The 27,165-nt window shown below is 35.4% G+C and overlaps 1 protein-coding gene across 10 annotated transcripts in view; it reads right to left on the bottom strand.

Annotated features, from left to right (window-relative positions):
* The window catches only part of LOC127871794 (xanthine dehydrogenase/oxidase-like), a 69,925-nt gene that overhangs the window by 7,055 nt on the left and 35,705 nt on the right, over window positions 1–27,165 (bottom strand). For 9 of the 10 annotated variants that reach the window (XR_008045553.1, XR_008045554.1, XR_008045555.1 and 6 more), the window contains 11 exons: window positions 26,764–26,955; window positions 24,586–24,731; window positions 22,334–22,415; window positions 19,899–19,994; window positions 19,184–19,312; window positions 18,298–18,425; window positions 14,000–14,114; window positions 13,533–13,619; window positions 12,743–12,910; window positions 11,670–11,837; window positions 2,517–9,882 (listed from right to left, as the gene is read on the bottom strand). Coding sequence is in view for 1 of the 10 variants with exons in the window: in XM_052414992.1 (XP_052270952.1) it covers window positions 9,832–9,882; window positions 11,670–11,837; window positions 12,743–12,910; window positions 13,533–13,619; window positions 14,000–14,114; window positions 18,298–18,425; window positions 19,184–19,312; window positions 19,899–19,994; window positions 22,334–22,415; window positions 24,586–24,731; window positions 26,764–26,955 (1,362 nt within the window). In the remaining 9 variants the exon portion in view is untranslated. Of the gene's footprint in view, window positions 1–278; window positions 9,883–11,669; window positions 11,838–12,742; window positions 12,911–13,532; window positions 13,620–13,999; window positions 14,115–18,297; window positions 18,426–19,183; window positions 19,313–19,898; window positions 19,995–22,333; window positions 22,416–24,585; window positions 24,732–26,763; window positions 26,956–27,165 lie in introns of those variants that run through there. The other variant, XM_052414992.1, reaches the window with a different exon arrangement.

Raw genomic sequence — 27,165 nt, 5'->3', positions numbered from 1 at the left:
ATAAAGTTCTTACCGGTGTGCGTACATTCTGTCCAGCCCGTGTGTAAACCCTTCAAAGCCCCGTTGATTCTGCCCCCTGTTAAAGTACTTGTTCATGTTGTTTCGTTTTTGTTAACCGCATAATACTACTACTAGAAAAATTACAATAATTGGAATTGTCTATAATATATAGTATATAATATAATTATAATAGCGAGGACAATGTCAAAACATTTTGAAAACACTTGGGCTCTTAAAGAGGTCACGACATAAACACAGCAATGAAACACAAACACACATTTAGCATATGTCAAACCTTTATTCAAAATTATGTAGTCTATGTACTATGACTTGAATACATTGCCTAATGTTATTTCCATGATGTTTCTTGAGTACACGGGTCCTGGTTACATCAATCTCGTGTCAGCCTTCATTATCTGCATAAATTGTTTTCATAATTTATAATTGTAAGATATGAAATAAAACATGTGAGCCATGATTTCCCATAAACGCTTACACAATTTCAAGGACGCCAGTTGTTAAGGACTCGACATGTGGATCTTATTAATGGCCCCACTTGACCCAGATTCAAACATGGCCTTCATACTGTCAATATAAACAGTCTGATCAAGTTTCATCAATAATAAGTCATAAATCTGGCCTTCAGAGAGGAGCAAGGTTTTTCTATGATTTAATATTGTTAACTATTTTTTGGACGTATATGACACAAATTCGAACTAGACCTTGGTATCTTGTAAAGATAAACATTCTGCTTAAGTCAAACATAAAGCCTCTAGGGTCGTTCGACGGAATTTCTAAGATTTCACATGGGGATGTAGATATGCAGATTGTGGATGCTTAGGAATTAGATTTGTTCTTGTTTTCACAAGATTGAGTCATAATGGGGCCTCTAAAGAGGTAACCATGTGATCTAATTTTTAGACGCACACACCACAGATAAAAATAGTTCTAGCTGTTGTACAGATTAAACATTTTGACAACATTTCAGCAATATATGATGAAAAATGTTGCCACTATAACAATAACTAGCTGAACATTTACAAAGAACACCATACGTTGAACAAATGATTATCTACATATCTTATCTTGAGCACTTCATTCTCAGGTGAACTAAACACCCAGCAACATAATGAATCCTGTATAAAAGCTTTCACATAATTTCACTGGAAAAAGTACAAGAAGCAATAACTCGTTATCGTTATGAACAACCTTTCTTTAATTCCATATCATTTAAATACTAGAAAAAAAACTATAACACTAGCAAGAAAAATATTGCCTGGTTAAATGAGTATGATTACATGGTTAATAATGTTTTCTATTCTAACAATGAAATTCTTTTAAGCCCTGCATACACCATTATATAATCCATCTATAATAAATTAACCAAATGAAACTTAAAATACACAGCAAACAAAAAACAACCATCAATAGAGAAAAAATTCAGTGCACACTCATTTGCATAGATGTTTGAATTATGAATAACAAAATGTGTTTGACAATAAAAATGTACATGTAATAGTTCTGCTTCTGTTGAATATGAACGTGGGGTATCCAAATAGTACCATAAAAGTCAAAACATTAAATACTTGCATAATGTTACCAGATATGTATAAAGACCTTTTTTGCTGAAATAATGACATTATGACATCAAAAAAACGACGTCAGTTCACAGTGAAAAAGAGGAAATTAGCAGTTATTTTCACTGTAATTATTATACAAGTTTAAAACACTGAATTTTCTCTTTTTTAGATCAGATATTTTTTATCTCCATATTTACCACAAAAAGCATAGAATAAAATATATTGGAATTCATCTGATTAAATAGAATCCGCATATGTTATTCAATTTAGTGGCAAACAGTTTACATGTCAAAAGGCTACATTTCTTAAAATATTATTAATTTCACATTGTGGAAAACAGACTTCCATTTTAAAATACACATACTCTTTAATGGGATCTTCGACCAATATTAGACAGAATTACCTTGAATCAGAAACAATGTTGATGTTTATAAAAAAAATAGTGCAGGATTTTGCTACTGATGCAAAACTATATTAATACCCATATTATAAATTATTTACCTGCAATTTAATTTAAAACCTATTTATTTTAGCTCCATTGCATAGAAATACTAAGGCTTATTTGAAACACTATCATGTCCGTTTCCTGGAACTGGATCAAATACTAAGTGTCTATGGGGGAGATTTAAAGACTGCTCCCATAGCGGGTATCTAACTTGTGACCACCCAGTTGATAGGCAGTCATCATATTCACTACGCCACAACAAACATATTGTTTGCACATGCAAATGCATATACTTGAATTTTAGATTAAATAAAGGTTTAAAACTAGTAATTATTTATAATTACCACATAAGTCAATTAAAAATATCACAGACCATGATGACTTCTAAACCCTTGCTGACTTACCCAAAAATGTGAATTTCCAAAATAAAGACATGTATACCCAGGTATGCTCAAACAGATATAAAAACACTTAACAATAAATTTACATACTTAATACCAAGCAATATATAAGATAACACTACGGTTACATAAAATGTGGTCTCAAGACATGATTGTCCACATTGGATTCCACACAATATAACACATGGTTGATATATAAAGCAAAAAGATGAGATAATGGAAGCACTCTACCTACTTCACATGTTATTCACACTTAGATATCATGTTTGACAATATGATGCACAATTTGATATAAAGCCAAGAATGCATGTCACTGAAACATGATTATTTTGAAAACATACGAGCCACAGGTTTAATTATTTCACATAATTACTGCCACTTACACAAGTGGTTCTAAAAATCTCCTACTGAGCTTTTGCTGTGGATCTTCGCTATGTCAATGTGATCCAATATTGAGAAAATGTTGGACAAAACCGACATTTTTTAGGGGTACAGTCTTAAAGGCCCTATAAAGTTGACAAATCCAATTATCATGCATATAAACTGGTCTAATTGTTACCAGATTTCAGTTACTCTTGCATAAAAAATGCTAATAACACAGCTTATGTGCAACGTTGTCAAGAATTATGGAAGATATACCCGTTTCATAATTGGAAGAAATGTTTACAACTTTGCAACTAACGTGATGTATAACCTCAAAGAGGTGACGTATGCTAAAAATAGCCGAAAGATAATTCAATTTTTATTCTATTTAAAACAACTTTTTGCCAGCAGAAAGTAACTTATTAGATCACTACAAACGTTTTAACCATTTAGAAGAGACCTACTTGTGAGTGATACCGGAAAGCGTTGAAAATCAACGATATATTTTTGGTTACCTGAGTCACTTTCGCTTTCACTTTCCCGAATAAACAGCGATGTAAATAAACTGATTGTTTGTAAACACAATTGACTTTGAGGAAACTGTATTTTGAGCTCAAAACAAGTTGTATTGCTCATTGTTTATGGTAATGTCAAATATCATATATATATATATTGTTTTTTGATAAACTTTATAAATAAAATATGAAAACAATATTTAACAAGAATATCAGTGAAACTGATGTATGCTCCCCGATGATGCGCTTTGCAATCTATGTGTTAATAGCCACCTTAAACAAAAGAGTGACGGAAAAATATATTATTAGCCTCAGTGACCTTGACCTTGACCCCAGTGACCTCAAACCTCATCATAAGGTAGAGGTCCATGCAAGGTACCTACATGCCAAATATGAAAGAGATCGGTTAAGTATTGAAGGTGCTATGAGAAACTGTAACAAAAGTGTGACGGAAGTAAGGAAGTAAGGAAGGAAGGACAAACTGGCAACTATATGCTCCGCCGAAACTTTATTTGGGGGAGCATAAAAAATCGGTAAATAATTACGGATTGTCACCATTATAGGGCCTTTAAGTCAAAGCTCAATATGGTATATAATTATATGTGTATATACATAAACTGCATTAAGAACCATATCACAACATTTAAACATGGAATGAATGAAGCGGACTCTTTTTTAATCAGAAACAAAACAAGAGAGACTGAAAGGCCCAAAGTCGTTTACCTCTGATACAAAGTAACTGACCTGCTAAGTGCAGCCCCAAGATATCATTAGAACAGATGTTCTGACCAGGTTTCATGCAGAGTGAACAATAAATGTAACTTTTAGAGTGCTAATAAGGTTTTACTATAGCAATATTAGGAAAATTCCCCGAACACTGGCAGCTATGTGTTTAAACAGACAGGAACTATTTTTTAACTGATCCAAGATAGCATTAAAACAAATGTTCTGACCAAGTGTTATGAAGATAAATTTATTGGACAATAAATTTGACTTTTAGAATGTTAACAAGTTTTTACTATAGCCATATATGGAAAAATGCCCCGCCCCCCTGGTGGCCATTTTTTTAACCAACCAGCACTATTTTTAAACTCGTCAAAGATATCATTGGGAAAAATCTTCTGACCAAGTTTTATTAAGATCAGACAATAAATGTGATCTCTAGAGTCAAGATTTTACTAAAGTAATATATAGCCATATAAGGAAAAATGCCCGCCCCGTTGAGGCCATGTTTTTTAAGAAACCTGAACCATTTTCGAACTCGTTCAAGATATCATTAGAACAAATGTTCTGACCAAGTTTCGTGAAGATTGGACAATGAATGCGACTTTTAGAGTGTTAACAAGTTTTTACTATAGCCATATAAGGCACCCTGGCGGCCATATTTTTCAACCAACTGGCATCATTTTCGAACTCGTCCAAGATATTATTGGGAATCTTCTGACCAAGTTTCATGAAGATCAGATAATAAATGTGGCTTCTAGAGTGTTAACAAGGTTTTACTATCGCCATATAAAGCCATATAAGGAAAACTTCCCTGCCCCTTGGCAGCCATGTTTTTCAAGCAAACGTAACCATTTTGGAACCCATCCAAGATATCATTTAGACCAATCTTCTGACCAAATTTCATGAAGATTGGACAATAAATGTTGCCTCTAGAGTGTCAACAAGGCCAATGTTGATGCCGCACGACGCACAACAGACAAAAGGCGATCACAAAAGCTCACCATGAGCAAATTGTACTCAGGTGAGCCCAATTGTTTTTCAACCCACAGGAACCATTTTGAACTCTTCCAAGATATCATTGGGACAAATCTTGTGACTAAGTTTCATGAAGATTGGATGATTAATGTGGCTTCAATAGTGTTAACAAGGTTTTACTAGAGCCATATATAGCATTTTACTAGAGCCATATATAGCAATAAAAGGAAAAATGTCCCGCCCCCTGTCGGACATGTTTTTCAACCAACTAGAACCATTTTCGAACTCATCCAAGATATAATTGGGACAAATCTTCTGACCAAGTTCCATGATGGTCCGACAATAAATGTGATCTCTAGAGTGTTAACAATGTTTTACTATAGCCATACAAGGAAAAATGCCCTGCCCCCTGGGGGCAATGTTTTTCAACCAACCGTTATCATTTTCAAACTCGTCCAAGATATCATTTGAACAAATTTTCTGATTAAGTTTCATGAAGATCAGACAATAAATGTGGCCTCTAGAGTGTAAACAAGGTTTTTCTATAGCCATATTAGGAAAAATGCCCTGGCCTGGCGGCCATGTTTTTCAAGCAACCGTAACCATTTTTTAACTCGTCTAAGATACCGTTGCGAGGAATCTTCTGGCAAAATTTCATGAAGATTGGACAATAAATGTGGCCTCTATAGTGTTAACACGGCAAATGTTGACGCTGCAAAATGCATGACGGTCGACAAAAAGCAATCAAACAAGCTCAACATGAGTACATTGGGCTCAGGTGAGCTTAAAATTATAATACTGTAACATAGTTATACTAAAAAATATTATCAACTGAAAATATATACAACCATAATACATTTAAACAAATTGGAAGTATACAGTGCCAGAAAAAATAATCATCAAACTTGTTTTTTTAATGTACAAAAATGGCCTATTTAAAAGGTCTTTGGTTTGCATGAAAATTTCTTATAAAAAAGTAGAAATGCTTGCGATAAATAAATTCCACATAGCTGAACACATCAATAAATCAATAAATGAGTAGAACATTTTACATAAATAAAGCATATCAATTCTGCACCTTGAAATGCATATGTTCCATAAAGATCTTACAGATAACATAAAAACAACAAGAGGGCCATGATGGCCCTGTATCGCTCCACTGTTTTTTCTTTGCAAAAAAAACGTGCAATGCGCATGGGTTGAAATGTACTCAAGCATGTAACTTTCTCTTTTTATCCCTCGTCCCATTGCGTGTACAGTTGGAAGGGTGAGCATTTTTATATATGGAAAAAGTTACTACCGTGTTAACTAAACATACTTAAAAGCCCGGGAATTGTTGCACAGGTCCTTTGCTTATAACGTAGGTACATTTATCTCTCCAAAAGATATTGTCGTTCTGTCTATTTCACATATTTTTAGATGCTGAAGATCAAATCAACGCATTTGATTTGAAACAGATTCACAAAACCCATAGGAATCAAAATGCCTTAACCCTTTACCAAACGACACATTTTGGACTTTCCCAATTTGAAAGAGGTTGCAGACGTCAATTAAATTAAAATGGAATATGAAGGAAATGATCCGGTAAGGTAGAAATAATTGTGATAAAAGGAGAAATTGCTCATCAACCCACACATCCCTAAGACCAACAGGACTGAGAATATTATGATAATCTAAAGATTTTTTCTTTATATTTATAAATGTATTTAATTAAGTAATACATTTTACTTCTAAGATAAATTCATAACTTATATTAAGAAAATTATAAAATGGTCAGAAATATATATGGATTGTTGAGCAATTGACAATCATATCCACAATTCATGAGTCACGATTCACAAATGGAACAATGAATCATTAGTTATTAAAAAGCAGCGTATACGATGTTAAGAACATTGCACTTTATTAATTTCAACACCTTCTCTTGGATACAAAGTTTGAGTTTACCGTGCAGTATCATATATTGACTTTTCTTGAAATAATTATGTTCATGGACGTTGTGTTTTTAAAATCAATAATATATTATTAAACTGGTTTAAACACTACAAAAAAGACATGAAATTAACATGTCATCCAAAATATTTTCATCCGGATATATGGTCACTTTCGACATATTTAAATAAAACCCGACTTTTTTCAGTTTGTAAGAAAAACATTCATAACACATGTTCTTACTTCAATGCCTTTGTAAGCAGTCACCATCTGACCTAAAATGGCACTAAATGACAGGGTTTTATCTCATGTTTACGAGATGTTGATGTTGTTGTTGGTCACAGCCAAACGGCCGTAGTAATCTCCACTGGTAAACGTCATATGTTCAGTTTTGTGACCCCGGGGCCGGGTCAAATTTGAGCCCAGGGGAATAATTTGAACAAATTTCTTAGAGGACTATTAGATATCACTACATTCCAAATTTAGCAGCACTAGGCTCTATATTAAGAACAAGAAGATTTTTAAAGTTTGCACACAATAGGCCTTATTTAAGCATATGTTCATTTTTGTGACACCTGGGGCAAGGTCACATTTGTTCCCAGGGGCATAATTTGAACAAACTAAGTAGAGAACTATTATATGTCACTACCTACCGAATTTGGTAGAAATAGGCCCAATGGTTATGGACAAGAAGATTTTTATAGTTTGCACAAAATGGGCCAAATAAAAGCATATGTTCAATTATGTGACCCCTGGGGAACGGTGAAATTTGATCCCAGGGGCTTAATTTGAACAAACTTGGTAGAGGACTAAAAGATGTCATTACATACCAAATTTGGTAGCCCTATGCCATACGGTTATGGACAAGAAGATTTTAAGAGTTTACACAAATTAGGCCTTATAAAAGCAAATTTTCGATATTTTGACCCCCCAGGGCAGGGTCAAATTTGACCCCAGGGGCATAATTTGTACAAACTTGGTAGAGGACTATTAGATGTCACTACATACCAAATTTGGTAGCCATTGGCCCAATGGTTATGGACGTAAAGATTTTTAAAGTTTTCACAAAATAGGCCTTATATAAGCAAATTTTCTATTATTTGACCCCCTGGGGCAGGGTCAAATTTGACCCCAGGGGCATAATTTGAACAAACTTGGTAGAGGACTATAAGAAGTCACTACATAGCAAATTTGGTAGCCCTAGGCCCAATGGTTATGGACAAGAAGATTTTTAAAGTTTGCACAAAAAAGGCCTTATATAAGCAAATTTTCAATTTTTTAACCCCCTGGGGCAGGGTCTAATTTGACCCCAGGGGCATAATTTGAACAAACTTGGTAGAGGACTATAAGATGTCACTACATAGCAAATTTGGTAGCCCTAGGCCCAATGGTTATGGACAAGAAGATTTTTAAAGTTTGCACAAAATAGGCCTTATATAAGCAAATTTTCAATTTTTTATCCCCCCGGGGCAGGGTCAAATTTGACCCCAGGGGCATAATTTGAACAAACTTGGTAGAGGACTATAAGATGTCACTACATAGCAAATTTGGTAGCCCTAGGCCCAATGGTTATGGACAAGAAGATTTTTAAAGTTTGCACAAAATAGGCCTTATATAAGCAAATTTTCAATTTTTTAACCCCCGGGGCAGGGTCAAATTTAACCCCAGGGGCATAATTTGAACAAACTTGGTAGAGGACTATAAGATGTCACTACATAGCAAATTTGGTAGCCCTAGGCCCAATGCTTATGGACAAAAAGATTTTGAAAGTTTTCACAAAATAGGCCTTATATAAGAAAATTTTCAATTTGTTGACCCCTCGGGGCAGGGTCAAATTTAACCCCAGGGGCATAATTTGAACAAACCTGGTAGAGGACTATACAATGTCACTACATACCAAACTTGGTAGCCCTAGGCCCAGTGGTTATAGACAAGAAGATTTTTAAAGTTTGCACAAAATAGGCCTTATATAAGCAAATTTTCAATTTTTTGACCCCCCGGGGCAGGGTCAAATTTGACCCCAGGGGCATAATTTGAACAAAATTGGTACTGAGGACTATAAGATGTCACTACATACTAAATTTGGTAGCCCTAAGGCCCAATGGTTATGGACAAGAAGATTTATAAAGTTTGCACAAAATAGGCCTTATATAAGCAAATTTTCAATTTTTTGACCCCCAGGGGCAGGGTCAAATTTGATCCCAGGGGCATAATTTGAACAAATTTGAAAGAGGTTCACCACATGAACATTCCTGAGAAATTTTATCAGAATTGGACCAGTAGTTTAGGAGAAGAAGATGTTCAAAGAAAAAGTTAACGCACGGACGCACTGACGCACACACGACGGACACAGGACCATGACATAAGCCCCGCTGGCCTTTGGCCAGTGGAGCTAAAAACGATAAAATGATTGATCAACAAGAAAAATTAATTTGAAAACAAAGAAAACATTTAAAAACAACCATCGCACTACGATAAGCCTTTGGTATTTTGAATAATCACATCAAAAATTACACACCGGATGACACATATATACATCTCGCAAAAAAAATAATGTTCGACTAAAAAGAGCACCACTGTAATATTTTTAAGTTCTGAAAACAAAATCGTATGCAAAATCTATTTACTTGGGATTACACAACTTATTTTCGGTAACAGAAACTATTAATATCACAGCCATGAAAACATCAAAACAAATGTATAAACACGAAAATCTGATAGAAGTACACATTTGGGAATACTGGTGACACACAATTTTATGTTCCTGATTTTTGTATGAGCAAGTTCAAAAAATTTGATTATAAAGCTCATACTTTTCACGAACAATATTGATTTCTTTTTATGAAACATAATTAGCCCTTTATTTTTTATTTTTTTAGAATCTGCTTTCTACATTAGAGGTCAACAAACCATGGCTGGTAAGTCCCTTCAGCTGGCTTTGGAAACTGAAATTACAATAGTAATTTTAATTTATTTTTTCTTTAAATCATTCAGTAGTAAAGTAGGAAATACACTGTGAGACAACATTACAATTTCACATTATTGAACATAAATAAACAAAACAATTTTTTTAACTTGTATGTAATCTCAGTTTTATTATGGCTTTACAGTGTTTAACAGATATCATATTTTTATTTCATTAAATGTAAAGTAATGAAAAAATAAATACTTCATATGTAAAGCATGCACATGTCTAACTGTCAAGATTACACAAGAGAAGTACACATAAATACATCTGACTTTTTGTAAAATCTTAATTCTTTCCAAAAGTGGTTTTTTCATTACACTGTAAAACAAGAAACCGTCGGAGACGGCTGATGCTCCCCAAAGGTTTTTTGTTTCAATATTGCACTATATATTCAGGTAAAAGGAAAGGTCTTGGGGGCATAACTTTGTACAAAATAATAAGATGGATGGTTAAGCAACATAAAAATTTCAAATGGCCATAACTCTCTCAATAAATCACCTACCGGTAACCAGAACCCACAAATAACATGCGCATCTCCTCAAGGTAGTTAAGCTTCCCAAAAAGCTTCATTGAATTCCAGTCAGTAGTTGGGGGGACAAAAATTGCACTATATGTACAGTTTATAGAAAATTTCAAAGGGCCATAATTCTGTGAAAAATCATCCGACCAGAACCGGCTGATAATATGCACATCTCCTCTTGGTAGTGAAGCTTCACATAAAGTTTAATTGAATTCCAGTCATTTATTGCTGAGAAATAGCCCAGACAAAAATTGTGCACGGACTGAAACACACACGGACAGACAAAGCGACGACTATAAGCTCCCCCTAAAAATTTTGGGGAGCATAAAAACAACATTGACAACAAACACCAGTCACCGACACTGATGCCCCCACAGCAAGTGTTTGGACGAAGATGAATCCACTGGATATTTCCACCAGTCTAATAAAGATGACAGACTAACACCAAAATCAACCAGCAAATTTGTTAAATGTATACCCCCCCCCCCTAAATTGTGTTTAAGGAGCAGAATGACAAACAACAAAAAGCAATGATTCTCATTAAACAAAATTTAGGGTTATGTTTCTTGTATTGTGCATGGCACTTCTCCTCATTCATATCTATACATTCATGAAGTTTCATGTTCAAATCTTTTATCATATCTAGCATTTCTAAGATAAAGCCATGAAAAGTTACAGCAAACAACAAAGCGCAATAACTCTTATTCATGAATGTGTAGGTTAATGTTTATTTTGTGCAGCACTACTCGTTTAAATCTATACACCAATGAAGTTTATCGTTGAAATCTGATATATTTTCTGAGATATACAACCAAGAAGTGTGTGACAGACTGATGGACAGACAGACTGACAAAAGCGTTATATACCGGTACTTACTTCTTGTAGAAATAAATATTACAATTTGCCGTAATTCTGCCAGATTGATTGCAGCCGCATTAAAAATCAGTAAGATCGATGCAGAAGGTAAAGAGGCGTGGACAACACAATATTTGTGATTTGATGTAAGTTCAGAAAGATGTACTGAGAGATGGACAAATGCAATAGTTAATACCTACCACTTGGTGGGGGCATACAAATAACGCAATAAAAATATCATCTAATTTCAAGCTAGATAAAAATTCTTGTTTTTTATTCAGTATACATAGCAAGGGCTGCTAGCAAAACCATTGTATTTGAGTGAAAATGTTGTATCAGATGTGACAGTTTAATGCCAAACCCTTAATGTTGCCAAGTAAAACACCTACATGCTGTGTAAACTGGTCCTCACAGGCCATTCGTATACATTCAGGAGTTGCCGGGCTGTCCAGTCTGAAGTTGCCATGGTGACCAGCATCCTCCCTGGCTGCCATTATTGCCTCCTTAACAGCAAAGAACACTGACGCCGACAGGAACAGTGGAGGCTCGCCTATTGCCTGTGAACAAAAAGACCAAACAATACTATCTAGCTTTATCTCAAACGAGACTTATACCCCGGAAAAACTTTGTCAGCTACACTTGAGGTTAAATAACTCAAGCATGTGTGGATCCCTGATGGTTAACAAAGTGCCTGGCACATTTGCACTTTATGATGGCGAAACATTTGTAGTTTGAATTTGTATGCAGACTGACTCATTGACAGGGTGACTAAAATAAACATAATCCCTGAAAGAGTTGAAATATAAGATGTAAGTGTTGCTTATAATCACAGAGCTTTTTGGACTACTTACATATCAATGCCATTTCTTGAAAACATATTTATTTATCAAATGAAGGATTCTCAAATATGTCCAAAAAGTATCATATTTCAAAGACAGATAGCATTATAAGATTTCTAACCATTCATAGTGCCCTGAGACTAGAGTCAGCACTAGATAACAAAATATGCATTTCAAAGGAGTATATATGCCGGCTACAACGTATAGCACATGTAAATAAAATAAACTATGTCAACCCTGATATCACCTCATTCAAGACACGGCAAAACCACATAATAACAAGCAAATTCGTTGAATTAATATCCACCGCCAATATGCTTCTGGACACAAAAGTGTTATATTTGACACACAAAAAATCATTTTTTCAAGATACAAAGGGCCATAACTCCGTTATTAACAGATGGTGTACAATGCCATTTGGCGTGCATCATCCTCTGATCTATATATATACTCATACCAAGTTTCAATGAAATCCGCCAAAGCACTTCCAAGATATGGCTCAAGACCGACGGAAAGACGGAAGGACGAACGGACAACGCCAAAACAATATCCCTTCCCCTATGGCGGGGGATAACAAACACGTATTGCTGCTAAAGGGAGGAAACAGTATAAAAGCTAAGTACTTTGGATGAGTACACTGCCCTCTCGTTGACACTTCCCTTGAGCAGTGTGACGTTGAACTCGACAGGTATGTCCCCGAAGCCCGGAATCTTGTAGTTTCCCGGGCCCCGTGTAAACATCATGCCACTGGGTGAGGTCTTGACCTGCTCCATCATCATGAGGCCGTAACCCTAGCAACCGAAACGTCTCAATGATTGATTGGTTTAACATGTTGAGACTAGTGTGTGAATGAAACAAAATCAACAGACGTAATTTAATTTGTTGTGATTGGTGTGTTCACAAAAGAAAATAAATGGATGTAAAATGTCAAAGAAATAGGTCAAATTATTAGAGGTCCAAAACTGCATACCAGACTTTATAAAATTTTCATTTAAATTGCATAACTTAATGTTTGATAACATTATGAGTAAAACTTATGTCAACATAATTCATGTAATAGCTCATCTCTTTACAATCAACAGCATGTCATTTTGAATATTTATTAAAGCATTTTGTTTGGTAAGAAGTAAATAAAGCAAAACATATTGAAAGAACATAATTTGTCAAAGATCATTAGAGTACAAATTTGGAAATTCTACTTATAAATAAATCCAAACTGCAATGAAGTAATGAGTATGATTCTTAATCTATTGAATTCAAGCTTGTTTACAAAAAGTCAGTCCAAAGTGACACCATCCATTCAGTCTCATACAAAAAATCCGTACTTGGTGTCTTTTGGGACCTTCCCCATGGTGATGATTTGTCATTTCAATTCTTGGTTTGCTATTTTGATCATTCTATTGATGTAGATACCTGCATAAATGCTCCTTCTATCTGACCAATATCAATGGCAGGGTTCAAGCTTGTACCAACGTCCATCACTATGTCTGTCCGCAAAACCTGCAAAGCAATAAATAATACTCAAATAAAGGCATTAACAATAATTAAATAATATAATGCAAATAAGTATATTATAAAAAAAAACAGTTTAAGTACATATGACACTTCGTGTTAAAGATAATCAAGAATGATCATGGCCCCATGAAGTCCCATAAGGGTATGGCAGGAACCTGTGAGTGTAATGGAGAAGATGTAAAGGCATAGGCTCTACCAAGGACAACTCATTTCATCTTTTCCTCAAAAAGCAGCGATCGATAAATGATGTTTCATAATTTTATTTAAAAAAAGGTGATTAAGAAGAAAAAGGTGTTTCAAGACACCATCATATCTATGAGTGTGAAAGAAATTCCAAATAGAATGTATCTCACTGATCCCCTTACCAGATGGTCCCCTGTAAGGCAGTCTATCTCAACCTCAGAGCAGGCAGCTCCATTCGAGAAGTAGTTAAACGGCTTGCCAGTCCCCGTCTTGAAGTCGAACCCAATACCTGGTGTCCTGTGGGCAGAATATGTCAGCTTAATATGAATGCTATTAAATAATCCTTATTAACCTGTGTAGACTGCACAGGTTAATCTGGTAAAACAATTACATTAAACTCCCTTTCCACAGAGCACGGCCCATATAGATGAAAACAGAACAAGAGCTTGTCACAGTAGTGCCAAATCCCCTCCAAAATGTGTTTGCTTGTATGACAACATTTGTTTTAGAGAGTAGAATAATATTTGTAAAACATGGCACCTGTGTCATCTACTAGTTTTATTATTTCAAGGATCAATTAATTATAAAGTGTTGGAGTTATGCTGTAGAGAATTAAATATATGGAAATGAAAAAAGGGAGGTAATTAAAAAAGAAGACTATAAACAGTTACTGTTCTTGAGCAATGTATTTTTCCTTAAACTCATCTATTCATTTTACATTAAGGCTTCAATGTTCAAATTAAAATATAATTGTAAAATTAGATAAAGGGAGATATTAAAATTGAAAAGCTAAATTATTTACTATGAAATTGAACTAAATATAAGTTTAAGTTATAAATACATAAAACAATAAACAAATAATAATGGGAGATAATTCAAAAACTACGGCCGAAAGAATTATGGTTTATGTTCACTGCACTTCTCCTAGTTGCCATTTGTTTATATTTCTAGTTTCAAGTAAATCCCTTCAGTAGATTTAGAGTTATGCTCTGGACAAAAATTTACTTTGAAATTAATTAAGGGAGATAATTCAAAAACAAAGGTAGATAGAGTTATGGTTCTTAGTCACTGCACTTATCCTACTTGCCATCTGTTTATATTTCAAGTTTCAAGTAAATCCCTTCAGTAGATTAAGAGTTAGTCTCCAGACAGAAATTTACTTTGAAATTAAATAAAGGGAGATAATTAAAAAACTTAGGTAGATAGAGTTGTGGTTCTTAGTCATTGCACTTCTCCTACTTGCCATCTGTTTACATTTAAAAAGTAAATCCCTTCAGTAGATTTAGAGTTATGCTCCGGACAAAAAATTATTAAGAAATTATATAAAAGGGGAGATAATTCAAAAACTAAGGTGAATAGAGTTATGGTTCTTGGTCACTGCACTTCTCCTACTTGCAATCTGTTTATATTTTAAGTTTCAAGTAAATCCCTTCAGTAGATTTAGAGTTATGCTCGGGACAAAAATTTACTATGAAATTATGTAAAAGGGGATATAATTTAAAACCTAAGGTAGATAGAGTTATGGTTCTTGGTCACTGCACTTCTCCTGGTTGCCATTTGTTTATATTCTAAGTTTTAAGTAAACTATTGAATAGATTTAGAGTTATCCTCTGGACAAAGTTTCGGACAGGCGCACAGACGGACAGACGGACAGGATCAATTACTATATTCCCTCCGAATTTTTTTTCGGCGGGGATAATAAGTACAGTCCACTCTCGTTATCTCGACATCGGATATCTCGATATTCTCGATATGTCGAAGTAAGCTCAATGTCCCATTTTTTTTCCTTCTTTATCTATACAAATAAACATCGCTTATCTCGATTTTCGTTTTGTCAAATAGTTCGATATGTCGATATAAAATTTTGTCCCGAGTCCCGATTTAACATGTATTTACTGTGGTTAATCTCGAAGTGCGAATAACTTTTCCAGTGTCGGCAAAAGGTGAGAAACATTTTCTTTGATACTTCACCGTCCCGCTTCGCCCGGCTGCTCCCGATACTGTGCGGTAGGAAATTGATCCGTTAATTGCATCAATGATCACACGTGTGTAATGTCGTTAGCCATTCACACTTGATTAAGGCCTGTAACTTTAAGTGTCACTTTAACATCAATTAACTGCAATTAATACAAAGCCTGCCGAAAGGCCGAAAGACTAATTGTTTTTACAAACAACATTCCAAAATGCATTGAGTTATATTTTTGCGTATATACACCGTCGTTTACTCCACAGTTTAGAAAAATTATAACTGCATGTGTTCATGCAATTCTGTAATACTTAAAACATCATTTTAAGCATTTAAATAGCAAAATTAATCGTGCCTCGTAAAACGCGTATATATCAGGAAGAGAGTAGTATGTCACGCATTGACGGCTTTAGTTAGATCACTTAGCAGGTATTAAGATGTAAAAAAAAAGGTAAATTTTCGTCTCATTTTTTCTTTGAAAACGCCTCATCGGATATCTCAAACTCTCGTTATCTCGATATTTTTTCTTGTTCCCGCCAACTTCGAGATAACGAGAGTGGACTGTAAATGGTACTTAACTTGATAATAGCAATCATGAGCTTATTGTTGATAAACACAATGCTATAAGTGACAAATATACTACAGATTTCTTACATAATCCAGTGCTGTAAACACACTGTTATAAGTGTCAGATATACTATTGCTTACTTGTAGAATCCAGTGCTGTAAACACACTGCTATAAGTGACAGAAATACTGTTGCTTACTTGTGAAATCCAGTGCTGTAAACAAACTTCTACAAGTGACAAAACTACTACAGCTCAGTTGCAGAATCCAGTGCTGTTAACACACTGCTATAAGTGACAGAAATACTATGGCTTACTTGTAAAATCCAGCGCTGTAAACACACTGCTATAAGTGACAGAAATATTATTGCTTACTTGTAGAATCCAGTGCTGTTAACACACTGCTATAAGTGGCAGAAATACTATTGCTTACTTGTAAAATCCAGTGCTGTAAACACACTGCTATAAGTGACAAGAGATACTCCGGCTAACTTGTAGTATCAAGTTCTGTATACACAGTTAACATACTGCTATAAGTGACAAAAATACTATAGCTTACTTGTAGAATCCAGTACTGTAAACATAGTGCTATAAGTGACAGAAATACTATTGCTTTCTTGTAGAATCCAGTGCTATAAACACACTGCTATAAGTGACAGAAATACTATTGCTTTCTTGTAGAATCCAGTGCTGTTAACACACTGCTATAAATGACAGAAATACTATGTCTTACTTACAGAATCCAGTGTTGTATACACACTGCTATAAGTTAAGAAATACTATGGCTTACTTGTAGAATCCAGTGCTGTCAACGTAATGCTATAAGTGACAGCAATACTATTGCTTAGTTGCAGAATCCAGTGCTTAAAACACACTGCTATAAGTGACAGATATACTAAGACTTACATGTAAAATCCAGTGCTGTTAACACACTGCTATAAGTGACATTTAATACTATGGCTTACTTGTCAAATCTAGTTCTGTTAACACATTGCTATAAGTGACAGAAAAACTATGCCTTACTTGTAGAATCTAGTGATATACACACTGCTATAAGTGACAGAAATACTGCAGCTTACTTGTAGAATCCAGTGCTGTAAACACGCTGCTAAAAGTGACAGAAATACTATGACATACTTGTGGCAATCAGTGCTGAAAGCACACCGCTATAAGTGACAGAAATGCTGTGGCTAAATTGTAGAATCCACTGTTGTAAACACACTGCTATAAGGGACAGATATACTGCGGCTTTTTTGTAGAATCCAGTGCTGTAAACACACTGCTTTAAGTGACAGAAATACTATTGCTTACTTGTAGAATCCAGAGCTGTCAACACACTACTATAAGTGACACAAATACTGTAGCTTACTTGTAGAATCCAGTGATATAAACACATTGCTATAAGTGACAGAAATACCATGGCTTACTTGTAGAATCCAGTGCTGTAAACACAATGCTATAAGAGAAAGATATACTATTGCTTACTTGTAGAATCCAGTGCTGTAAACACACTGCAATAAGGTACAGAAATACTGCGGCTTACTTGTAGAATCAGTGCTGTAAACACACTGCTACAAGTGACAGAAATATTATGGTCTACTTGTAGAATCCAGAGCTATAAATACACTGCTATAAGTGACAGATATACTGCAGCTTACTTGTAGAATCTAGTGCTTTACACACACTGCTAAAAGTGAAAAAAATACTGCTGCTTACTTGTAGAATCCAGTGCTGTAAACCCACTGCTATAAAAGACAGAATTAATATGTATTATTTGTAAAATCCAGTGCTGCTAACACACTGCTATAAGAGACAGAAATACTACAGCCTACTTGTAGAATCCATTGCTGTAAACGCACTACTATAAGTGACAGAAATACTGCAGCTTACTTGTAGAATCCAGTGTTGTAAACACACTACTATGAGTAACAAGAGATACTACAGCTTACTTGTAGAATCCCGTGGTGGAGAGACTGATCCTCTTGAAGTATGCAGCTTTCACCCAGTCTTCCCATGATCCTTTTGGATTCTCTTGCATGACCGGCTCCAACCGCTCCAGTAACATCTGGCACGCATTCTAGCACAGTGAATTACAGCTCATTTTTACATTCCTTCCATCATTGATTAATAGTTCTAAATCAGCAATCAGGCACAGTCACAAGTCTTTAAGTCCTTTTGTAAGTTATTTTTTGTTAATAAATGTAACAACAAAAATGTCATTTATTGTTATTATCTTGCACACAGTTTTCATCAAATCTGTATGTTTTGTAGCTTTACTAAATAGGTTATGCATTTTCTAATCCACAATGAAAAAAGTGAGCTGAATGTAATCTCCTTTTTGTAAAACAGACTTACAAAATATCCAAAAATTACGGACCAATTGATCAAATCAAGTCCTAAATGGCTGATGCATTCTGGCTAAAGTATTATGCACTGCTCCTGGCAGTTAACAAGGGTAGCCATCCATTTTTTATACAAGAACAATAGAAAGCAATTATGCCCAAAACTGGTTATTACCAACATCTTTCATATCTACCTTGCTTTGCTAAGTTTATTAATGATTACTCACAAATTTCTGATGTAATAACATTTTATAGCTGTACTAATGTTGAAAAAAGTTGAACTAAAAACTGCAAATGCACAACTTTATATCATATGGCATGATGCGTACAAGTTTAAATATTGTAAGCCAAAGTAACCGTAATAATTTGTTGGACAAGTTGGTCCATACAGACCAACAAATGGACAAGTTGGTCCATACAGACCAACAAAGGGACATCCTTCATAATTCCAATTTATCCTCCAATTTACAACAAGTTTAGTAAAGGAGCTCACGACAATAGCCATTCCATTGAGATCGGAGCTAGCGCTGGCCGCTGTGGGTGACGTGTTGGGCACAGTATTGGTTGCCGTCTCACTGATGTGAATCTTCTCTGCTGGGATCTTCAGAGCCCTGCTTGCCACCTAAAGAATTGACACGAACTGTGAGCAAAGGTCTTACCAACAACAAGTTCTAAACCTAAGCTTGCCTTAAATTTTACGACAAGACAGGACCTTGGTCAGTGTTGCCTATCAACTCTTGTTTTCTTACCCTTAAAATGCAGTAATAGTTTCAGCTAAAGCTTAAGGTAAGATCTTTGATTAGACAGGATCCTGGTATCTTGCAAATAACATCTTTTTCCTGAAGCTCTTATTTCAGTAGTAACTTAACTTGTTAGACCTTTGCTCTTTGGGTTATTAGATTATTATTAGATTAGGTTATTATTTTGAACAATCCTATGGCAGACATTATATGATCCTCACTTAGGAAAAATGGGGATTGTGCGTAAAGTTTAGTCCGCAAAGGCTAATCAGAGACGAGACTGGATTTTTTCTAAGAAGTGGTTTCCTTTTAACATAAAATAGCATACAGGCATAAAGTGTTGTCCCTGATAAGCACAGGCTCATCTGGTACAATACTTTCAAACACGTATTTAGCTCTGTTTTCCCAGAGCGAACCTATATTATCCATTACACCACTGACCCTTGAATGTATTGAAAGCCTGTATACCTGGATCATCTTGGTGTGGAGCCCCTGTCCCATCTCTACGCCCCCGTGGGTCAGCAACACGGACCCGTCCTGGTAGATGTGCACCAGCGCTCCAGCCTGGGAAATACAGGCACATATGAGACTTGTTCTGGGAAAACTGCTTAATGCATGTGCATAAAGTGTTGTCCCAAGCTAGCCTGTGCAGTCCACACAGGCTAATAAGGAACTACACTTCCAGATTTCATGGTATTTTTTGTTTTAAGTAAGTCTCTTCTAAATGAAAATTCAGTTTAAGCCTGAAGTGTTGTCCCTGATTAGCCTGTGCACATAGCACAGGGTAATCTGGAATGGCATTTTACGCACATGCATTAATTCCAGGTTTTTTTTCAGAACGAAGCTCATATTAACATACATGGACTTGTGTCTGACCAGTGGATAAAGACAAGATATATGAAATATACAAGTGTATCATGCTATGAGGTGAATATGTGAAGAATAACTGAGAAAGGCCACCTGATTACCACTTGAGCTTGGGTGAAATGATAAAAATTGATCATTCGTCATTTCAGTTTGTGGTTATATTAAATACAAACTTAAACAAATTAATGAAAATATGTATTGTGTGACCAATCACTGGATTGATAATATAATTCTGTACAGAAATCAACAAATATTCTATAAATATTTTATATTTAATATGATGAAAACCTCTGGCTATGCAGAGAAATGATACAAATTTGATTCATTTGTTTACATTTTGGTTTTCATCACTGGCAAAAATAGGTCAAGGTAAAAGTATGTTTGGGTCATATGAGTGAATTAGTGAAAAATATGGTAATACACAACACAAGTATCAAAGTGATGTAGCAAGAAATGTTGTCAACATGGGCTGGACAAATGCTAAAATCTAGTTTAACTGTGTCACTCATTGGATGGCAAATGGCTCCGACGTGTCCAGTCTTCCCAATGCCTGAAGATCGGATACATCGGCTGGCGACCGGATTATTTGTGACTGATATTTAACTACCGGTAGAAGTCCATTAGAACATATAGGTCAAGGTCAATGTCAAAATTTAACACAGATGGATAAGCAACAACTGTGCAAGAATCCAGGTGCTGGAGTAGATGGCAAAAAACAGTTAACCTTGAAGTACAGACAGAGAGCCAAAATGGACACAAAAATGATAATAACTTCATGAGACAACAAGATGTGTTTGTGAAACACAATGTCCCCCTATATGATGTTTGACCTTGAAGGATGACCTTGACCTTGTGAAGGATGACCTTGACCTTGACCTTTCACCACTCAAAATGTGCAGCTCCATGAGATACACATGCATGCCAAATATCAAGTTGCTATCTTCAATATTGCAAAAGTATTCATAAAATAAGCGATTTGAGCCACATATATTTGACCTCTAACCTTGAAGGATGACCTTGACCTTGACCTTTCACCACTCAAAATGTGAAGCTCCATGAGATGCACATGCATGCCAAATATCAAGTTGCTATCTTCAATATTGCAAAAGTATTTATAAAATAAGCAATTTGGGCCACATATATTTGACCTCTGACCTTGAAGGATGACCTTGACCTTGACCTTTCAAGTTGCTATCTTCAATATAGCAAAAGTTATTGCAAAATGTTAAAGTTTGCGCAAACAGACCAACAAACCAACAGACCAACAGACAGGGCAAAAACAATATGTCCCCCACTACTATAGTGGGGGACATAAAAAACCCATACAATTATTTTACCTGATTTAAATAAATATCCATGTATGAAATTCCATATTTGGTTAGAACAACAGTGATACCATTCATTTATTTTACCAGATATAAATAAATACCCACGTATGAAATTCCATATTTGGTTGATACCATACATGTATTTTACCTGATTTAAACAAGACTATTGCCAAGCAATAAAAGTCCCCTACCTGCTCCACCATTGTCAGAAATTCCAACATTGTCAGAATATTTCAAGTTTCATGAAAAAAAATGACGTGACTTAGGAACGAAATGACGTGCATAATGTCCATATTGCCATCTATCCATGTTTCAAGTTTCATGAAAAAATATTAAGAACTTTCAAAGTTATCGCAGGATCCAGAAAAAACATCATTTTCAGCAGTATTTCTAGTCTATTTGTTGCCATAGCAACCAGAATTTATGATGTAGGAACAAAATGAAATGACGTGCATAATGTCCATATTGCCATCTATCCATATTTCAAGTTTCATGAAAAAATATTAAGAACTTTTAAAGTAATCGAAGGATCCAGAAAAGTGTGACGGACGGACTGACGGAGACAAAACCATAAGTCCCCTCCGGTAAAACCGGTATGGGACTAATAAATACCCATGTATGAAATTCCATATTTGGTTTGAACAACAGTAATACCACGTTTCTTCCAGCTGTTCTCACTGAAATATTTAACCAAACAACTCATTTTACCTGATTAAGATGTAGAGCCGTGTATGAAATCCCATATTTTGTTGGAACAACAGTGATACCACGCTTCTTCCAGCGGTTCTCACTAAAATTTTGAAACAACCCACAGGTGTAAGTTTCCAGTAGTAAGCAACAAGACATTCATATATATCAAATGTAAATTTGCACATTAGAAGTGGCAAAAAATGTGTGGCAATAATAAGCACTTCAGATGCATTTCGTATGAAATGTGAAAACTTTGGCAACTTTATTTAACAAGAGGGCCAAGATGGCCCTAGTTCGCTCACCTGAGAGGAGTCGGTTTACTCAATCTTTACCAAATGTCAAACTTTTCCTAGATATTGTCCAGACAAACATCCTGGTCAAGTTTCATCATTATTGAACCAAACCACTGGCGTATGGAGTGTTTTTGTTTTTGTAAGATTTGACCTGGTTACCTATATTTTGAGTTGACCCCCCTTACCAAACATCAAAATTTGCTTACAAAAATAAATATTATGACCAAGATTTATAAAATCTGAAACAAAATTGTGACCTCTAGAGTCTTTTACAAGGATTTTGTATAATATAATGAAAATTTGAACAATCTAAGGGCAATAATTATGGCATTAATTAATTGATTTTGCTCATTATCAAACTTGACGGAGATCTTTCAGCAACTTTGATAAAGAATGCTTGAGAAATGTGAATGCTAGAGTGTTTACGGACCGCGACCAAAGACCAATCCTAAAACCTCACCTGAGCAATCAGGTGAGCTAAAAAGTGTGTTTCACTGATCTGAACCATTTTCCAACTTGTCCAAGATATCAATAAAACCAATGTATTGACTAAGTTTCATGATGATTAGGCAAAAAATGTGACTTCTAAAGTGTTCGATCACAAGGTTTCTCTCTAGTCACATAAGGAAAACTGCCCCACCCCCCCTGGGGGCAATGTTTTTTTTACCGATCGGGACCATTAAGATTTGCGAACTCATCTGAGATATATATAAAACCAACCTTTTTACCAAGTTTCATGATGATTGGGCAAATAATGTGAGTTCTAGAGTGTTCACAAGCTTTTTTTACTATATAAATATAAGAAAACTGCCCCCCCGGCAGCCATGTTATTCAACTGACCGGAACCATTTTGGAACTCAACTCTTGTATCAACAAAACAAATGTTCTGACCAAATATGTGACTTCTAGAGTTTTCACATGTTTTCACTATATACATATAGAGAAAAATGCCCTGCTCACTGGTGGCCATTTTTTTTCACCAATCTGGACCATTTTCAAACACGTCCGTGTTATCAATAAAACCAACGTTTTGACCAACGTTCATGATGATTGGGCAAAAATTGTGACTTTTAGAGTGTCTACAAGGTTTCTCTATAGCCAAATAAGGAAAACTGCCCCGCCCACTGGCAGCCATGTTTTTCATCGGACCGAAACCACTTTTGAACTCAACCAACATATCATTAAGGCAAACATTTGACAAAATTTCATGAAAATTGGGCCAAAAATATGACTTCTAGAATAATGTCCACATGTTTTCACTATATACATATAGAGAAAAATGCCCCGACCACTGGAAGCCATGTTTTTTCACCGATCTGGACCATTTTTGAACTCCTCCGAGATATCACTAAAACCAATGTTTTGACCAACTTTCAGGATGATTGGGCAAAAATTGTGACTTCTAGAGTGTTTACAAGGTTTCTCTAAAGCCAAATAAGGAAAACTGCCCCGCCCACTTGCGGCCATGTTTTTCAACGGACCGGATACCACTTTTTAACTCAACCAACATATCATTAAGGCAAATATTTTGACCAAGTTACATGAAGATTGGGTATAAAATGTGACTTCTACAGTGTTTACAAGGATTTTCTTTTTTTTGACCTAGTGACCTAGTTTTTGACCCAGCATGACCTAGTTTCAAACTCGATGGAGATATAAGTGGGACAAATCTTCTGACCAAGTTCATAAAGATCGGACAATAAATGTGGCCTCTAGAGTGTTTACGAACAAATGTGGACGGACGGACGACGGACAAAGACCAGTCACAAAAGCGCACCTGAGCAATAAGGTGAGCTAAAAACACAAAAACTTAAAAAACATCTAAAAGTAGAGTAGATTGTGCTATATTGAAAAGAAATTTACCTTCGCCCGAATCACATCATGTTTTCAGAGCAGTGTGTAGTGTTTTAATCTTTTCTTGTCATTATCAACAAAATCAAGTTGAACTGTTCACAATAATGAAAATCTCATTCTTACCTGTTAAATATATCCACATCCTTCTTTCGTCTGTGGAAACCGCTTAGTCTGACGACTTCATCAAAACACTTGCGGATGAAACATGGCTTCAGCTCCTGGCCATAGTGAGTTCTGTCCCCTTCTTGGTACAGATTTAGCTCCCTTACCTGTATATGTATGTGAACATCATTAATTCAAACTCTATTTATTCAAGGAAACCGTTTTTATTTGGGTCCTGATATTACATGTGCTTTATTGAACTAAATAAAAACTAGCAAGGTTGATTCAGTATTTATTTATTTTATTGAGGAATGTGAGGTCTCGAAAAGCTTCACCAATGCAAGTTAACTCAACTTTCTTCTGCTTTGATAGAATAATGTACATTTTATGTCAGTCACCTGATTTTATGGCTACAAAGATGTATTTTAAGTTGGTCATTTGTAGTAGGTATATAATACATGTAAATATAAAGCTGAACATGTATACATTAAAATAAGAAATGTGACCATGCAATAATAATAGATTTAAATATAGTCATACAGGCTTCTTACACACAAAATTACAACACATTATCCTCGATCTACACTCAAGTTATTGAGCAAAAAACATCTTTCGATTTATTTTTTTCATGAACTTGACCCAGCTGGCCACAAAAACAACCCATCCTAGTTCTGCATGTAAGCTACCTTCATACAAAATTACAGCTCAATACCTTCATCCAAACTAAACATATTAAGCAGAAACTGTTTTTCTATTTTTAGAAACGGTGACATTGACCACAATGGCCCCCAAAAGCAACAAGAGATGTGTTTGTCAGAAACACAATGCTCCCTACTGCGCCACTTTGGTTTATTATTTTTTATCATTTGGTAGGTACAGATAATTATCTCCCTTTAAAGCTATCTACTTGGATTTGTTTTTTTTTTACCCTTGACCTTGAAGGATGACATTGACCTTGATCTTTTACCACTCAAAATGTGCACTTCCATGAGATACACATGCATGCCAAATATCAAGTGCTATCTTTAATATTGCAAAAGTTATTGCAAAACTTTAACCAAGGTTAAAGTTTAGCGACAGACAGACACACACACACAATGACAGACAGACAGGCAAAAAACAATCTACCCCGATCATTCGATCCGGGGACATAAAAACGGCATTATTCTGCTAAATCACAGATCAGAGTTATGTAACTTGGTCAGTGACCTCACACAAAGACCCTAGTCACCTGTTAGTTGATTTCTTTGAATACATGTAGAACAAACAGTGATTTCCAAATGCTGCACCTTAAACTGAACCAACTTTGTAAGTACAAAAAGGGGATCAATTTTGCTAAATTACAGGCCAGATGAAGCATTGTTCAGGGGAGCTTACTCAAGATCTTCCTTTAGATCTTTAGGTGAGGAGCATAGCTCATACTATTGGGTGACTAGCCAGCCTAAAAAAAACAAGTCAGAGCAAATGCTTCAGACAAATTATCGATTGTTAATTCAAAGACAAAGTATTGATGAGGATCATGGGTTAACACTTTTGCTGAAGTGTTAAGGCCATATTTAACTAGAAGACACAATTAGTGAATGTTGAGAATATAAACATCTTCAAATACCGGGCAGAGACAATAATTACAAAATGAAATGAATGGATGAAACTTAATTATGTGAAACATAAGGGATAAGGTGGAAGTAGATTGCTTGTCTGTGTAATACAGAAAAGCGAGTTTCGAACATTGCATGACTTTATTTAGTTACGCTATATAAATCAATATAAAACAGTTCCTCCTAAACACTCAAACAGACAAAAGGAAGTCCAAAAAGCTGATTCTGTGCATTGAGTCAGTGTAACAATTTGTGACTTCACACAAGAACAATTTTTACAGATATCAGAGGATGTTATTGTAACTTCAGTTTTCTGACAAGTCAAGAAGACTTAATGTTAATGTATCATGTATTTTAAAACCATACACAGATTTTCAAGGTTTTAATAATGTTAACTTGTGACTTTATGCAATTAGAGTCTTTTAACCTTATTTACAACACTAATTATATGTGCAGAACATTAAAGTCTGTCAAATTTCAGTAATGTTACTACCATATAACATGTTTCATATTTTTCAAGAGCTTCTATATATCAGTCTTACATCTACCCTCATAGTTTTGAGGGCTGCTATATATTAAACACTCAACTAAACGGCCATACCTCACTAGGGTGCATTCCCAGCGTGACAGCTACATCGCTGACAAACTGTTCAGTCATCATCATGCCCTGGGGGCCACCAAAGCCCCTGAATGCCGTGTTGGAGGCCGTGTGAGTGCGGCATACATAGCCGCGCACACGCAGGTTGGGAATCTTGTAGGCGTTGTCAATGTGGAACATGGCTCGATCCATGACCTACAATATTCAAAAGGGCAGATTAGCTTTGTTCTAGGAAAAATTTGGCTTCATGCAAGGGCGTAAAGTGTCATGCCAAATAAGCATCTGAATTCAGCACATGCTAATATAGGACAACACTCTCCAAATAGAGTTGATTTTCTGTTAGAAACGACTTCCTTAAACTAAAAAATTTCATGAGGGAAAGTGTTGGTCCTTGATTAGCCTGTG

Source organism: Dreissena polymorpha, chromosome 3, assembly GCF_020536995.1.
Source record: "Dreissena polymorpha isolate Duluth1 chromosome 3, UMN_Dpol_1.0, whole genome shotgun sequence".
Classification (NCBI taxonomy): Eukaryota; Metazoa; Mollusca; class Bivalvia; order Myida; family Dreissenidae; genus Dreissena; species Dreissena polymorpha.
This window is presented reverse-complemented; position numbering and strand designations above follow the sequence as displayed.